At 55.8% G+C, this 16,357-nt stretch overlaps 2 protein-coding genes across 2 annotated transcripts; one reads left to right on the top strand and one right to left on the bottom strand.

Moving 5' to 3' along the window:
• Positions 1-1,629: 1,629 nt before the first annotated feature.
• On the bottom strand, positions 1,630-11,366 carry NCLIV_014580 (Hypothetcial protein, related; the record flags this gene model as incomplete). The annotated part of the gene is made up of 11 exons (XM_003881648.1): positions 1,630-2,277; positions 2,879-3,172; positions 3,875-4,131; positions 4,620-4,743; positions 5,032-5,229; positions 5,764-5,888; positions 6,241-6,323; positions 6,939-7,161; positions 7,503-8,175; positions 8,728-8,912; positions 9,269-11,366. 11 exons carry the CDS (start codon positions 11,364-11,366, stop codon positions 1,630-1,632), a joined length of 4,908 nt encoding a protein of 1,635 aa, XP_003881697.1.
• Positions 11,367-14,232: 2,866 nt separating this feature from the next.
• On the top strand, positions 14,233-15,439 carry NCLIV_014590 (conserved hypothetical protein; the record flags this gene model as incomplete). The annotated part of the gene is made up of 3 exons (XM_003881649.1): positions 14,233-14,367; positions 14,735-14,897; positions 15,147-15,439. The coding sequence occupies 3 exons, from the start codon at positions 14,233-14,235 to the stop codon at positions 15,437-15,439; spliced, it is 591 nt and encodes a 196-aa protein (XP_003881698.1).
• Between the last annotated feature and the right edge of the window lie 918 nt (positions 15,440-16,357).

Below are 16,357 nucleotides of genomic sequence, written 5' to 3' on the forward strand. Positions count from 1 at the left end.
TTCAGCTCTCGCCTCTCGGTATCGGCTCCCTTTTTTTGCCATTGCTCGTCATTTGCTTTTCGTTCATCTTTGTCGAGAGGGAAAGTAAAGCGAAGCAGGTCTAGGATTGAAAGCAATGTAGTGTTTGTCAATCGTGTGAAGCAGATCGGCCTCGCGGCAGCCAAAGTGGCGTTTCGGAAAGACCCTTCCACCATAAAATCGATTTTGTTTCTACCACCCGTTCCTTCGCACGTTTTCGATGCCATCGCACTGATGTCGAGAAAAAAGGACGAAAGAGAGGCACGAGCGCACATCTCGTGACACAGATGAGGGAGATTGGGGAGGATAGTGACGCTGCTAGAGAAGGCAGAAGCACACAGACGAAAATGAGGCGACACGCGAGGTAATATCTCGGCGTAGACACTATACCGGATCTCTGTAACCGTAATTCCCAAGGGGTAAAGGAAAGGCTGCCAAGAGGAAATGTCGCCCCGCTGGGCTCCCTTTAGGAGTTGCCAGCGAAAGAAGTGGAACGTGTTCAAGCGGAGAATTCAGGGCCGAAAACGTTTTCCCGCGAGATTAGACAATCGGACACGGATCTGACCTTTCGGTTGACTCTGTCGGGTGTCAGCACTGGTGCATAGACACTCGACTCGGTGGATCTTCATGCTTGGAAAGATCTGCAAAACCTACGCTTGCCGTATCAAAGCGACTTCCGACGGCGAACTTCGAAGAAAGAGCAGTGTCAAAGCCGGTGAATCTGTGGACAGCTCTGCATACATGCACCTATGGATACATGCGGAGGTCTGTGCATAGAGCCTAAATGGGGTTCGCTTCGCGGCTCCGACGCTGCGCCCCCCGCTGGTTTTGACGTGTGGGGAACATCTGAAGCTGAATTTTGGTTTTCTGTTGTGCGCGACCGGTCCTCACACTTTCCCCGACCTTGTGTCGGGCCTTCGGTCTTCTGTTCATTCTCTCCCATGGTGCTCCTCTGACTGAGGCGCCATCTACATTGATGGTGTGTCCTCCCCGTCCGTGGCGCTTGCCTTTCGCTCTCGCCTTCGTCCGAGCCTTCGTGTGGCGTCTCTGCGTCTGCGCTTTGAGCGAATGCAAAGGTGCATTATGGAAGGTATTCGCGGAACCATTTACAATCGTTCCCCTTTCCCGTCTCTCTTTCGTCTATATGTGCGTGCGGTTGCGCCCCCGACGCACGGGATGCCCACCCTTTGCGCAGCCTGCCAAACTCGGAGACAGAAGGCAACACCCCGCGTGAAAAAGAGACACAGGAGAAGCTCGAGCCGTCTCCAAAGCCCATGGGACTCCCCTGCGCTCCTCCCCCCTATCATTTCCATTTTCCTCTAACCTCGTCTGGAGGCGCCAGGCCGCGTCACTCGACACAGAAGACCAAAACACGCGGAGGCGGCGACGGCAGTGAACAGACGAGACCAGCAGGTGTGCAGGTGACAAAACTGGAGACACAAGAGACGGCGCAAACACAGCAGTACCAAAGACGCAGTGACTCCCCCGCCAGAGCCGAGGGGAGTTTTTCTGGAGTCCCCCGTACCGCGAAGATGCAGACCTAGACAATGGCATGTTGCTCGTGTAGGTGTCGTGATTCCGGGGCTCTCGCGGCGCGTCTCAAGGGTGGATTCAACTCAGTTCCGCAGGCGGCGCTTTCCTCTGTTTTTCACACGCAGCCGTCCGAGACGGCTGGCACGATAAGCCGCCTTTTCTTCTGGCGTAGAGCGGCATGTGCGAGAAGCGGCGGGTTACGGATCGGGCAACGGTCGAGGCAGCCGAATAGCACGGCGAGGTCGGATCCAGTCGCTCCTTCGGCGAGAAGGAAGGACACGCCGAACGGAAACTGTTTTTCGGCTTGACGGCGGGAGACAGATGCGTGCCGGCGTCCATACTGCGAGGGGACAGAGAGGAGAGGCGCGACGTAGGCCGAGGCTTTGCTGCCGCCGCGCAACTTCTCTCCGTGAGACGTGAGGGCGCCCCAAAGAGAAAGTGGAGAAGCGAGAGGGCTTCCGGCGAGCCGCCAGGAGCTGAGGGCGACCCCGCGCCGTCCAGATCTGCACGCTCCTGGAGGCAAGTCAGCAAATTGTCCGCCTTCGCACAGTACATGTAAGCCATCAGCCGCGCCGTTGGGCTGCATGCATCTTTGTAAAACTCCGCAAAAAGCAAACGGGGATGATACCCCGACGTCGGCGTCCCCAGCGCGGGGCCGAGATTGTCGGGCAACTTGGAAAGCGGCAGCAGGCGTTGACTTGGAAACCTGTGGAGGCCGCGAATGCCCTAGAAGAAAGCGAGAGACAAGAAGCGAGAACGACACACAGCAGAAAACATCTATAGAGAACAAGGCGTGGATGGAGCAGCAAGAAAGAACGCGAGAAGAAGCCTGAAGAAAAGCGAGAAAAAAACTGGAACGAAAACGCAGCCGAGGGCGAGATAGGACAGCACGACCAGCTTTTTGGGAGGGAGCGAGACTGAAAAGCAGAAGCGAAGGGTCAGACGTACGACAGAAAGGCAAAGATTCCCGCAGCTACACCGAGAACCAAGGCAAAGAACACACGCAAGCTGGGACACTTGGAAAAGGAGAAACGTTTCGCTTCCTTTTCGCTTTAGGGATCAGCCTTCCTGCCTGTTTCTCCGGGAAACAGGGGGCCCACTCCGAGCCGAACAGGAACGTGAAAATCAAATCTGCATATTCCTAAGCACGAGGCGGAACGCGTGAAACACTAAACGTGCAGCGAGACACGCACACACACACACGCACGCAGAAGTCCGCGCTTTCCTCGTGAACTGAGCGCTTTGATTCTCTTCGTTCCCTTCACCCGCGGCCCCTCGTTTCTGTGCTCGGCGCTTCGATTCGCTCCGGTGCTTTCTGCGTGCGTACATTCGGCCAGAAGAGACAGTAGAGGAAGGCGAGACCGGCAATCGCCCAGACGGCGCAAGCAAGTCCGAAGCTGGCCGCGTGGAGCGAGTCCTGCATGCTCTCGCGGAGAAAAAGCTGGCAGTGGTGCAGCGCTAAAGAGATCACCGAAGGCACCAAGGCGCACGGCGCTAGCCACTTGATGCAGATGGACCAAAGGACGGTGAAGCCGCAGACCGACGCGTGGCCGCTGATCACGCGAGCGAACTCGAGGCGAAGTACTTCCGTGTTCCCGATCATTAACCACCACATGCGGTCCTGAGGAAAAGAGAGGGAGGCGAAAGAGCCGGACAGGATGGCACAGAGGGACAAAGGGAAGGGAAAGGAGAGAGCACAGGGAGGGGAGAACAAAAGACGCCGATGACAGCGAGGGAACGGCGACGCGGGAGAGCCCAATGCGGAGTAAGAGAAGCGAGAGAAGACCAGAAGACGGGGAGGAAGAGAGTGAGAAGAGCAGAAAAACAACCCACACAAAAGAGACAAAAACCGGCGCAACTCTCGCAAAAGAAACGAATGTTGTGGACGTGGGGCAATACCTGCCACAACCGACCGACTATGTTTTACGTGCGCCCTCTTTGTACATACATACTACGAGTATCTCTACCTATTTATCTACTATCTAGCTATCTCTCTATCTATATAAGTATAGACATGAATATGTACACGTAAGCAGGTAGGTTTGTAGGCATGAAGACAGTAGGACCAAGTACACAGAAGGCCCAGATTTGCGTTGTATACGTGGAGACGTGCACGGATCTATATACACGTCTTTCCTAAAATCACATCTTCATACACATGTCTATATATATGTATATGTATATGTGTGTATATATATATATATATTCTTGGTTGCCCAGAAAGACAAATGTGTTCCTTTGGTTGCTCTGTTCTCGCTTTTGTTTTTTCGACTCTTCCATTCGCAACGCTCCCTCGCTTTCCCATCAGCGGAGACTCTCTCACCTGAACAGTGAGCGCGTGGGCATTATGCGAGGCCGGTGCGCGACGTTTCCCTGTTTCTGGATCCCTGGATTTCTTCTTCGCCTCCCAGAGGTCTTGCAGCATCGGCGCACACACCGCGAGCACGTACGCAGACGCAACGCACACGACGGCTGAGCCGACCCAGTAGGCGCAGAAGGCCGCCGGAGATTCGAAGAGCACCCAGAGAGCCGCGAGGGCGAGCATGGATGACCAGTTGAGGATCGCGTAGAGATAGACGGCTGCGCAAACGCATGCAGGCTGAGATCGGGGAGCGTAATGCTCAGCCAGCGTTACAGTGATGTCGTCGCGTCAAAATCCAGGACGCCAAGAGATGGGGAAACACAACGCGACTCAGAGAGAGAGACGGAGAAAAAGAGAGACTAAACGCGTGTGTGTGTGTGGATTTATTCAGGTTCGGGTGGAGAGGTGACCCACAAAATGACAGTTGCGCCAAGAGAGAGGATCCACCCAGCGCATGCGGAAAGCGTAGACCGCTGCAGATGGAACGAGGAGGTCCAGAAAAATCAAAGGGGCTCTCGTTGCTGCCAAGGCAGGCAGGGATTTGCCGTCGGTGGAGCCGTGATGGACACCTTCCAACGTGCCGTGATTTGCATGATCTTTCTTCACCTTTTGACTCCCCTTTTGTCTCGCGTCTCGCCCTCTCCATTTCTTGTCTTTGCCTCTGTGTTCGTAGCGTTTCGTCTCGTTTTGCGTTCCGACCGCCCACCTGCTTGCCCGAGGAATCTGGATTGTTCCCTCAAGCCGTGGCACCAGCCGACAAACACGCAGATGCCCAGGCAGCACCACAGATGGCCTGCGGCGCCGACGTATTTCCTGAGGAGAGCGACGACCTGCACGAAACAGCGGAAAGGCATCAGGGGAAGAAAGCGTTCCGATGAGCTGTCCAGAAGTTCGTCGAGCTGCTGGAGCCGCCAAAACCCAGAAGGGCCAACTACCCCGCCTGTAGGAGAGTGCGAGCCTCCCCAGTTGCCGCGAAGAAACGCGGAAGCGAAAGGGCGGCGTGCGCAGCTCCAGAGGCTTTTGCCGAATTCTCAGGAAGTGTCGGCAGGTTGCGGGGGGGGGGGAACGCTGAAAAAAAAGGATAGGGGCTGTGCGGGGAGAGGGGAGGTTTTACGCACATATCGGCCGTTGAAAGTAGCTTGAGGGAGAGACAGGAGAAACAGGAAGAAGACGAGAAGAAAGGGTGTGCGGTGCTTCCAGCTCTGCCCACAGAGCGCGCACTCTTGAAGCGCCTTCACCAGCACGAGCACCAGCAGCGAGAGTGTCGCTGTGAGGAGAATTGTCGCCCCCGTGTAGACGGCGGTTGCCATGATCCGCTGAAAAACGAAACACAAAAACGCACGCGGGGGAAACAGTGGCAACATGCAGACCAGCGAAAAGGAGGTCACCATACGTCATACCCGTCGATACCTCAAACAAACCTGTCTGCAGAGGCTAAATAGAAAACATGCATGTTCGGGCGCATTAACTCAGACACCTACGGAGCCGCATGTACGCCAGTAACCCTTTACCAGTAGATAAAGCGTCCAATTTACAACTCGATGCGTTTCCGTGTGTCTATCTAGACCACTTATTTGCCTGTCTACACACATATATCTCTACATTTTCTATGTATAACTGTAGATCCACACTGATATACAGAAGTGCCTGGGTAATTGGTCTGTTTCTTCTCTGTTGTTTTGCCGCACTTGAATGAGTGGCCGGAATCGCGACACAATCTAGGACAAGCAAACGCCAGGTCTGCCTTTCTACCTTTGCCAAAATACGTCGAGGTAGTCGGGCGAGCGCTTGAACCTCAGTCGACCTTTGCTCGTTTCCTGGTTTTGGCACGAGTGGTGAATCTTCCTCACCTCGAACGGTTCATTGAGGAAGACAGCGACGGGATAGACGATAAAGATGTGGGCGGAGGGGGCGTCTCGCAGAATGAGGTTGGCTGAAATACCAAGAGGCTTCGCGGCGAAGCAGATTGCGCTGGCTGAAGAGCCGAGGCAAGCACGCGAGGACAGAAGCCAACACGTTCAGCGTATTCAGCGTACGCTACGCCTCTTTAGTGTTTCATTTGCTGCTTGTTCTTCACGCCTCCCTGGCCGTGTCGCTTTCTTTTCCCGAATCTAATTGCAGTGACATCTCCTGTAAAAAGGTGTCCCTGGCCGCTTGCCTCGGCTGCGCGCGGCCGCAGCCGATCGAGCGTTGCGTGTTCTCGCTCACGGGGCGGAACAGCAAACACACAGGCACGCCCAGTAGGATGTGAGAAAGGAAGAAGGAATGCACAGACGGAAAGCTTAGGTGTCTCCACTTTGGCAGCCTTGGCTGTTGAAGAGTCTCACCAACAGCCAGAGACTTCGCCAGAGACGCGGCTATACTCGTCACCGTTGCTCCAGTCGCCTCCGCCATCACGTTCTGGCCAACTCTGTAAAATATGGAACCGAGAGAAAACTCCAACACGCGAATGCACCGAGAGAGCTGTCTGCGTCGCTTCTGCCGAAGAAGGCCTTCCAGAAGTTGGAAACAGACACTCGATCTCTTCGCTGACCCCGTCTGTCTTGCTGTGGCGGTCCTGCGCTTGTTCCCCTTTCTCCTTTTTTCGGCTCGGTGCTCTCGCGTCCGAACTCGCTTGTTTGAGTACTTATCCCCAGGCAGACTGTCCCTGCATGTGTACGGAAGACAGCTTTTAAAAGAAAAAAGGGGCCGTCTAGAGAGAACGGTGCGCTCCGACGCTGAACTGGAGCGCTCCCCGGGGTCTGTTCGTGTACCTGACCTTCGTTGAAACTCCTTGGTTTTTTGCTCGCTTCTCTATTCTCGCCCGCTTGTGCGTCACCTGTCCCTCAGCTGCGCAGCAAGACAGTCCCTCCTGCCTAGCTTCACACCAACGCACATCTCGAGTCTATGTGCATGCCTGGAAAGCCTGTGAGGATTGGCATGCATATACGACGGCGTGTGTGGTGTGTGCCTACACCGCGTGTGTGGCGCATGCCGTTCAGCCTGCGACTTTCTCTGCTTTCGCCAGTCGAGAGCGCTTGCCTACCTCGCGCGCGCTCCAAGAGTGCAGAAGAGACCGACCCCCACCCACAGGTCTCTCGCGGCAGTTAGAATCGCTGTCGTCCACAAGGACGGCGAGCCGATGGCGCGGAAGATTTGCGGGGACCGGAACACGTGCACCCCGCTGAAGAAGTGGTGGCGTATCCGTTCGTTGAACCCAATCTCGCCAAGCGCCAGGACTGCCCACAAACTCAAGACTCCTGCACAGACTGAAGGAGACAGGGACGCGAGGCACCGGGGTCAAACCAGAGATGAGAGACGCGAGCGAGGAGCCAACGCCGAGAGGGCGTTTGAGGCGTTTCCCCACAGACCCCTACGAAAAACACGCCCCAGACACGTCAGCCTCGCAGTTGGGACCAGGCCGAACCATAGAACTGAGTCTCAAGAGTAAAGAGCGAAACGAAACGCGGAAGGCCACACAGACACCACAAGCGATTGAGGGTGCTGGTGGCCGCTGCGCGATACGCGACTGCGTGCGAGTCAAACAGAACGGCGCCGGGTGGACGGAACGAAAAGCGGAAAGGCTCGAAACTACCTCGATGGCTCTCACCGATGGACAGGGTGGAACCGCCGAGGATGTACAGGTAGCTTGCAAGCAACCACGCGGCAGCGATGCCACAAAGGAGATGAAAATCGGGTCCGTCGCCTCCCCAGTAGTAGATATCTGAAGAGGCATTCTTTCCTCTTGTGAGTTTTGTGTTTCCTCCCTGCTTGCTGGTCTCCGTCTCCTCCTCGCCTCCATTCTCTGACCGCTCTCTCTGATTCAGAGCCCCTGCCTCCTCTCTCTCTGTCTCCATTGGCGCATTTTCATTGTTCGGTTCGTCTCCGCGCTGCTCGCTTCCGTCTTCCTCTCTTTGTGGCTTCGGCGCTCTCGGTTCAGCTTGTTCTTCTGGCTGTGTTTCTTCCTCGCCTTCTCGCTCTGGCGCCTGCGAGCCGCGCGCTGCGGGGCTGTCGCTGTCTCCGCGCGCGTTCGCGGCGTCGGCGCCGACGTCCCCTCGAGATAGCGAGCCCAACGAGCGGTCGCGCACGGTGTCTCCGAGGGGTGTGCCACTAAGAGACGCCGGGCCGGGGGCGATGCGGGCGGCAGCGGCCATAGCCGCCGTCCGAGGAACGAGGCCAGGCGCAGAAAGCGACAAGGAATTGAGAGAAGCGAAGAGATGGTACGGAGAGAGACGGCTGCTTTCACGCCTGCAACCGAACCGTTGACTGTACATCACAGCAGACTGCGATGCGCGGGCAAAACAAACAGAGAGCATACACACAGCGAGATACAACACAGGACGCCAGTGCATGGATGCCGAAGGCGCGACGCAGCACAAGGAAGCCGCACCCTCTGCAGAGGCAGCAGAAAGAAAGTTTTGGTGAGGACCGTCGTTGTACCACGATCACCAGCAGCGGTGCCGAATGAGTCTGTCCCGGCGATTGCCGACGGAGAGGCAATCGTGGCGAGAAACGCGAAGCCTTCACAGAAAAAGTGGGGGCAACATATGTGTAGGTGGAGGGTAAAACGAAACGCGGTACGCCCGACGCAGGTTCTCTGGCGTACACCTCATCGAGAGTGGAAGCTGCTGCGGCAAGAACAGGAAACGCTGCCTCCACACGAGGCCTCCCGAAGGGTTACACAGACGCGACACGGGGGAACGAGACACGTGGACATGGAGACTTCGACAGAACAAAAGACCTCAGACGGAGGCGGACCGAACCGAGAAACATGAGGAGGGTATCGCTACGTGTGCCTAGCTTCTTCGAAGAAAAGGACAGCGCACCTTCCTTACCTTTCCGAGATTGTATGGAACACAATAGCCTCGTTCTTCCGAGAAGACGCAATAGCTTCTCGAGTTACATAGCGCCTCATTCATCCCAAACTGTCTGCAGTCTCGGACCTCCTGGTCTGTTAGCCTCCACGGCTGGACGGGACGAAACGATTCCACGAGATATACCAAACACTCGGCCGGGCGTCCTAGGGAAGCACACGAAGCGAGGAGATAAGCGCGGCGCATGCTTAGCTCGTGTGGACGGTGAGCAGTTCTCGTCGCTGCCTCATCAGCTACCCCGCCACAAATCTTCTCACGCTCTTGGGCAGACTGAAGAGCCAGGTCTCTGCTCGCTTCGCTATAAATCTCTCCTGTCTACATATATATATATATATATAGATATAGATATAGATATCTATATTGCTGTATGTAAGAGTAGCCCCCTCAGTCAAGGAGGCCCGGGTCATTCCACCAGGACACTCTCCTCTCTGTTGGCCTTGCCCTTTGCCTCCTTTGGTGTTCGATGGTCACTTTCATCCCTGCGAGGAGGCAGAAGGCTTACTGGAAAAGGGGACGATGTCGCAGAACAGGACGATGAGACACATGAAGATGCCTAGGCCTCTCGCGCGTTTGCAAAGGCTCCAGTAGGCGTACGGGGTTGAGGCGCGCGTGGCCTCGCCTATAGCAAGTTCGAACGCCATGATGGGGAGGCAGACGAGGAAGAGAGCAGCTGCGTAGATGAAGAAGATCCACCCGGCGCATTCGTACTTGATAACTTCGGCAAAAAGATCTTCCATGGACTGAGTGCTGACGAGCACGGTCACGGAGAGGATGTACAGACAGAGGCGCTCGAACCAGTAGCCCCTATTTCTCTCGCGGCCCAGCCAGTTGACTGTCTCCTCGTCCAGCGTACTCAACATGCGGGGGTACTCGAGAAGGTCGGAAAGTCGGGCAACTTCTTCTGGGCTTCTCGAGGCAATCGCCGGGTTCTGCTCAGCCCACGAAACGTCGTGCGGCAGCACTTCCAGCTGCATGCCCCCCGACATCCGGGTGACTGTCTCCTGCAGCGCCTGGAGGTGTGCGCGGCTGTGGTTCGAGGCTGCGTAGGTGGCCGTTCGGTAGACGAATTCGCGCTCCAGCTCCCGCCGGGTCAAGGCGCCTCGCTCTGTGAAAATCCCCGCCACATTCCGGTAAATGGGCCCCGCTCGAAACTCGCCTATCGCCTGCCGATACAGCCCGCGACGCACGGCCTGGAAGAGCTCGGCGGGACTCGCCTGCGCCCGAGAGCCGCTGCCGATGCTTGTCGAAGAAGCAGGCCGAGGCGGCGAAGCGATGCCCTGAGACTTCCAAGGGCGAACGCCTCCCCGCGTAGGTCGGCGCTTCAGGCCGTCGTACGCGGTCCGGGGGCACCCACGCGTCAGGGCTCCGTCCGAGGCGTTTCGCCGTGGATTCAGCAACACAGGAACGTGTGCTGGGAAGCTGTTGGAAGCGACAAAGTCTCGGCTCTCGAGGAGGCCTGCGTGCGCTGGATTTCGCACTGCACCGTGTCTGTCGCCTTTCAGAGCCCCCGCGACGGGCGCCGGGAAGGCGGCAAACGGCGTGCCATCGCCTGCGGCCCATCTGAGTCTCCTGCGCGTCTCACGGCTCTCAGCCCCGCCTTCGCCGTCGTCGCCTCGACTTGCACACAACTCGTCGGCGGGCCCTGTCCAGGATCGCTTGAGGGCGGTATCCCCTTCGTTGCCGTGCGCATGTCCTCGGCCAGCGTCTAAGATCTGCTCAGATGACGTGTGACGATTCAGAGGCGGGCAGAATGAACCGACGCGCCGAAGAACAAAATCAGCCCCCGTTGGCGCCTGCCTGTTTCCGTCGAGAGCCTCACCCTCCCGCAGAGGCGTGCGGTCTGACGCATACACCGCATTCCGCCTTCCCGCACCAGACGCCTCGCAGCGAGCGCGCCTCTCCAACACGCGTGAGACCTTCAGCTCCGGTCGCCTCGAACGCTCGCTGTCATCCGTTCCAACCGGCGTGCCCGCTCCGTCGTCGGCAAAGAGCACATTCCCCGGATCGTCCTCCTGGTCGGAGGCGTCCTCTGCGTAGTCCTCGTCATTTGCCGCAACTTCATTTTCCTCGTCTTCGGCCCCCACTGCCGCTTGCGCCACAGGGCCTTTGCGAGGGTGCCACGGAACGAAAGAGGAGATCCACGATCGCCGAGAATCGCCGTCGGAAATCGCCGACTCGCCTGTCGAGTGGTCAGCCGAGTTAGGAGGCACGGTCGGGGGTAGAGACGGGCACGAGGGAGAGACGAAGGCACTGCGCTCCACGGTGGAGTTGTATCGACTTTCCGGCGATCCGCGAATCGGGCGGTCGCGGGCGCCGACCTGTTCACCGCGTGTGGCTCTTTCGTGCGTGAAATGCTGGCCGATTTGGCGCGAAGAGAACGAACGGAGAGGCAGTTCCGCAGGCACCGCCAAGTCCGTCTGAAGCAGGTCGGCGAACTCCGCTGCATTGTGGCTCTGGCGATCTTGCTGAAGCGTTTCGAAGGTCGAAAGCTGCGCCGCCGTTGCAGGCAGAATCGCCTCCACAGCACGCGTGGCTGGGTCCGACGGGCGAATGTCCGGCGGCCCGGTCCTCGGCGAGGAGCTCTCCTCTCGCCTGGACATGTTGAGGCAGATTGCTGGAGTCAAAGCAGCAATCAAAGGGCGCGCGATGTCATGCTGCTATGAGAGAGAGGCGAAAGGAATGCTGTGTGGACGCACGGAACGTCCAGTTCGACATGGAAGGCCAGCTGGTCGGAAACGGGGACAACTTTGAGGTGGAAAAGTCGACGGGACCGCGTGCGTTATCAGGCGAGGAGAATTGGTCTTCTGGTGAAGAGGAACTTTGCCTGAACGCAGGCCGGACAGAATCGCAAAGGTGACCGCCCCGACGGGCTGCAACCGAAGAGTGACCGGACAGCGGCACCACTGGCATATCGGCAGGAATTCCCGCGTTGCCTTCTGTCCTTCGGCAGGAGTGGTGAGGAACACCAAGACACTGGTTCCATTCACTTGCTAGTTTACTCGTTCCTCGAGAACGAATGCGCAGGAGCGTGCACGGGTCCCGCGAGCTCGCGCTGTCCCTTGCCTTGAACCCAAACGACCGCAGTCCGGCCTGTCCTAGACAAGAGGCAAAGGAAAAGGGGGACGGAAAAGAGAAGACTCCAGTCAGTCGAGACCAGGCTCTGGAGATTGGGCCACGACAGCAGGATCGATACGGCAACGCGTTCAAAAAGACGAAGGACTACATGAGCCGGAGCAGGCGCGCGGGCCAACCTTGCATTTCTGCACAGCGACTTGTCTCCGCCGTCCCCTGTGCCCACCAGTTTCGCCAACTTGCTTGCCTTTCGACACTCCTTCGATTCAGGCTCTCCCTTTGGAGATCTAGGTCAAGCGAGTCTCAATGGAGGACAAAGAACCAGAAAAATAGGGCGGCGTCGGCTTCTGTGTAAACCGTCTCTTCTTTTGCGGGGATTGGGAAGTAGACGTGAGACAGACGATGTGTGGAGACGACACCGTACCCCGGTGAGAGTCCCGTCAAGCTCGGAGGACGGCTCGAATCCGTTTTAGAACTCGTGCGAAGGAACTCTGTGGTGAGAATCGAGGAGTGGGTGCGGCGGAAGAGCCCGGGTAACGGTGGAAATGGCTTCTATTTAAGAATTCCCGAGGGCTCGTTGGCCGAGGTAGTCGGCAATTCTCAACTTGTTCCGATGATGTGCACCCTCCCATGCAAAGCCGTGGAGCCGCAGCGCGGGGACTGCCGAGTCTTCGTCCTCACGCTACAAACAGATGCTGGAAAGCAGCCTGGTCTGAAAAGAAGAACAACCTGTGAAAGTAGCCCAATCTGTTTGCCTCCACAAGTTATGCCTTCTCGTTCACTCCTATAATATGCCCACGCAAGTGTCACCTCCTAGGGTGTCTTCCGTTTCATTCCTTCGCCGCCCGCACGGGTCGCGCGACTTACCATGCGCGGGCGTGACGGAAAAAGAGCTGCGTTCTGCTGTAGATTCCATTCCGTCTCGAGGCGAATATCGACTAACTTGCAAGGGTCTAGGGATGCCTAACAAGCGCAAAAGGGTGCTTTTTTTAGCCTCCGAACAAGAATCATCAGGGAGCGACCAAGACAGATCAGCAGGGCAACAGAAAAAAGGAAACTCGGTGCGGAATAGGCGCTCGCCTGCTGATGTTTTAAAAATTGCCTTCCTTGTTTTTACCTACTCTCGTTGAGGGAGTTTCCAGGAATGCATGCGCAACTCGAGAGCACACAAAATATGTCATCAAACCGTTGGCGAGCAGTGTGTGAGGAACGCGCAGCATATCGAGAGTCCTGCTGGACGGACTACCGTATCAACAGCAACAGCGATGTTCAGCAAGAAAACGTTGTCACGGACACGGTCATTCGGTTTCTTTCTATCTCCCGAAAGGTTCGAGGGGACTGTGGATCCCTGCGTATCTCGAAAGTAGCCGTTGGTGTCACTCTCCCTTGTATGATCTCGCTTCCGAAGGAGACTCGGAAAGCATTGTTGGGAGACGCAGATCTGCCACGAGGATCTTCTTGAGGCAAAATTCTGGACCATGACGAGGACGCAGCTGCGCGCCTTGAAATCGTGTTAATCTCTAGGCTGACGTTGCTCCCAGCACAGAAGCTCAGACCGGGGTGTATTCTAAACCGTTTCGCAAGTTGTGGCCGACCTAGACAATAATTTTCTCCCGAGATCTGGTGGTATGTACGAATGCGACAAATTTTACCAGACGTCTGTTTTGAAGACAAAGAAAACCTCTAACTTCCCCGCCGCCCTAGGTGTAGTCATGACGACGGACGGGGACGCAGCCGGTTTCAACAAGTCATTTCAGCAACCTGGATTGCATGAAGTGAAACAGCTAGGTGGAAGGGAGTCACTCTGCAAATAGCAGATAGTTTCAGCGCCAATTTCCCTTTCGGGTGGGGGCTCTCCGCGACAAAAACACACGCTGGCTCACCAAGAACAGCAAAGAGCGTAGCAAAATCTGGAGTCAGGTGTTATGGGGGGACCTCCAACAGACCTGCCGCTTATCTACCTGCTGCAAAATTCACATTATTAATGTGAAGTGTGTGCCAACGAAACGGCCTACAACGTGCCTGTCTTACACTAGTGCGGTGAACATCCCTGGGTTATGGTCCTGCTACTGTAACGAGACATAGAGGATCACCGCGCAAAAACTCATGTTACCCACTGTTTAGCCTTTAAACTTAGACACTGAATGAAGCACAACACTGGAGCGATTGCCGGGGAGCCAGACGTAGCTGAAGCAATGGCAACAGAAAGCACTAAGGAACACGAAGTCTAGCGCTACGAGCGGGCAACAACCTGGTAGCAGGGAAGGCTAGCGACCACGGAAGGTTGTCCTACATGGCTATGGTTAGTCATATTTTTCCTTTTGATCGTTTGGTCAGGTTTCACATATTGACGTGAGTTCTTCCCTAAATCGCATTTCCACTAGTTGCACAGATATGGCTGAAACATCTGTGCCGAGTTCTGGTCTCACTGCTGAACAAACGCCAATATCTGTTCCGGCCAACCCCAGCACTGACGACACCGGCGTTTCTCACGAAGCTAGGGATGGGGCAGCAGCCTTTGGCAATCCAGTAAGTCAACATTGCCTCTCGAAAGACGTGCGCATTCGTACAGCAAAGTAGACGCAAAATTTGTCAGGTCATCCTCGTAGGAGGTGATTCCCTTACAAAAACGCTATATGTTTCTGGAGGACAGCTTGCCACGCATTGCATGACGACGGACCTGGAGGATACAATAGAAAACCTGATTGTTTGAAACTGCGATTGTACTCAAATTGTCGTGTCTCTAAGGTTTATAGTTGGCTTCTATGCCGTCGGCTGCACCGTAGCATAGCCGCTCATTTTCCAAGCAGAACAAATTACCAAGCAGAACAAAACGGGCCCCTCACTGTTGACAGGCAATTCATGATGTTTCTTTCGCTCCCCCTTGCTGATGCAGGCTCATACTATGGATTCGGCAGCGCTAAATGAGCCTGGCGACACAAGCATCCCTTCTTGCCGTTGGACCCTGAGGGGTGTTCTGTTGAAGGTCATTTTTTGCGTCTGTCTGGCAACATTATTTGGAGTGATATTCTCTGGCATCATCTTCATCTTCGACCTCCGTAAGTCGTCGGGAGGGGGACGTTTGGTGTGAATCAGATGCATCGACCTGCTAGGCAGAGATGCTTTTTTTCAATTAGCGTTCACACGGTGTACTAACTATAGTAGCAAATGACATGACGACGCACGACCTCAGAGGTGCTGCCCCGTTCAGCGGGAACTGCTGCATCCTGCATTTCCCGGGGTTTCCAACATTTTCCGCTTATAACCTTCGTGCGTCAGCCATGTGGGCCTTACTCTTTCTCTGTCAGCTCAGAAAGGTTCTGGTGATGGCCGCCGAGCACACTCTCATTTCTCGTTGCCGACAGCAGCGCCACAGAGGCCGGACTCACTGGCATTCCTGCAGCCAGTTTACTCCGGTGACGAAGCGCTCCCTACTGTGACGATTTTCTTGACACCAAACTCGTTAGATGCAGTAGAGTCGAAGACGGAAAAGCCAGCAGATACTTTGGGAAAACCATCGGACAGCGACTGGTTGGTGCCTCAGGCTGTTGACGCACAGAGCTTCAGTGCGCCAGCGGTACCCCGCACCCCTGAGGTGTGAACGCAGTAGCTTTGGTGACCCGGCACCCTCTACGTTTTCTATTTTTCGGGCAGAGACGCCGACGCTGTGTAGACACGACGTGCTTCTGCTCTGTGTTGTTGCATATCGAAATGTGGTTTGACCCGGCGTTATGTTTACACATTTGTCTATGCGAAAAAACAATGGCATGTCGAGTGTGTTGGCGCAACCGCTTGTGCTCGGAAAGCATCGACGCATCAATCCGTTCCAGTTTTCAGGGCCTTTCCATACACTTCCGCAGGCCTGTTGCCGGCAAGCTCTCCCGCTGCCAGATAACTTGTGGTCCCGTTGACAGCCCCTCACATAGCACTGCCTCAAGGCGCGCATATGCGTGATCGGACACTTCGCGCCTGGCAGCAGTGTGATCTAGATAAACGGCTACTGCTCACCCCACAGAAAAAACCATTTCGCGATAAACTGTCCAAGCCAGGCAACCGTGATCTGTTGACTTGCGGGACGAGCAACACTGCAGTCTGTCTGGCACGTCCATTCGTCTACGGCCAGGCTTGTGTCAATGCGAAGAAACCTAGACAGATACGACACAAACGTCGTGATGTGAAACAGTCTCCGTGTCTATCGGTATCCTTTTAGCTGAGGCTGTGTGCGAGAGGTTGCTTGCTGCAGTCCGGCAGCGTAGGATTCGTAGTATAGCTTCGAACTGTCGATCGAGCAAGCTCGACTTCGTCTCGAGCGAGGTGGTGCGAGTGAGGCATAAACCGGTGCGTGTGACTGAAGGTGAACGTAAACAACCTCGTCGTGTGATTGTCGTCCCGTAAAGTTTCAGTACTCTTTTCTGGTCGCCCGTCTTTGCTTACCCGTCATTTTGGGGCTGTTCGCATTCCAAAGTATTATGCAGAGCGTCACTCTTGGCTCTTCAGATCACTCGTGTAGCCAAGAAAC

Source organism: Neospora caninum, chromosome V (genome assembly GCF_000208865.1).
Source record: "Neospora caninum Liverpool complete genome, chromosome V".
Lineage (NCBI taxonomy): Eukaryota > Apicomplexa > Conoidasida > Eucoccidiorida > Sarcocystidae > Neospora > Neospora caninum.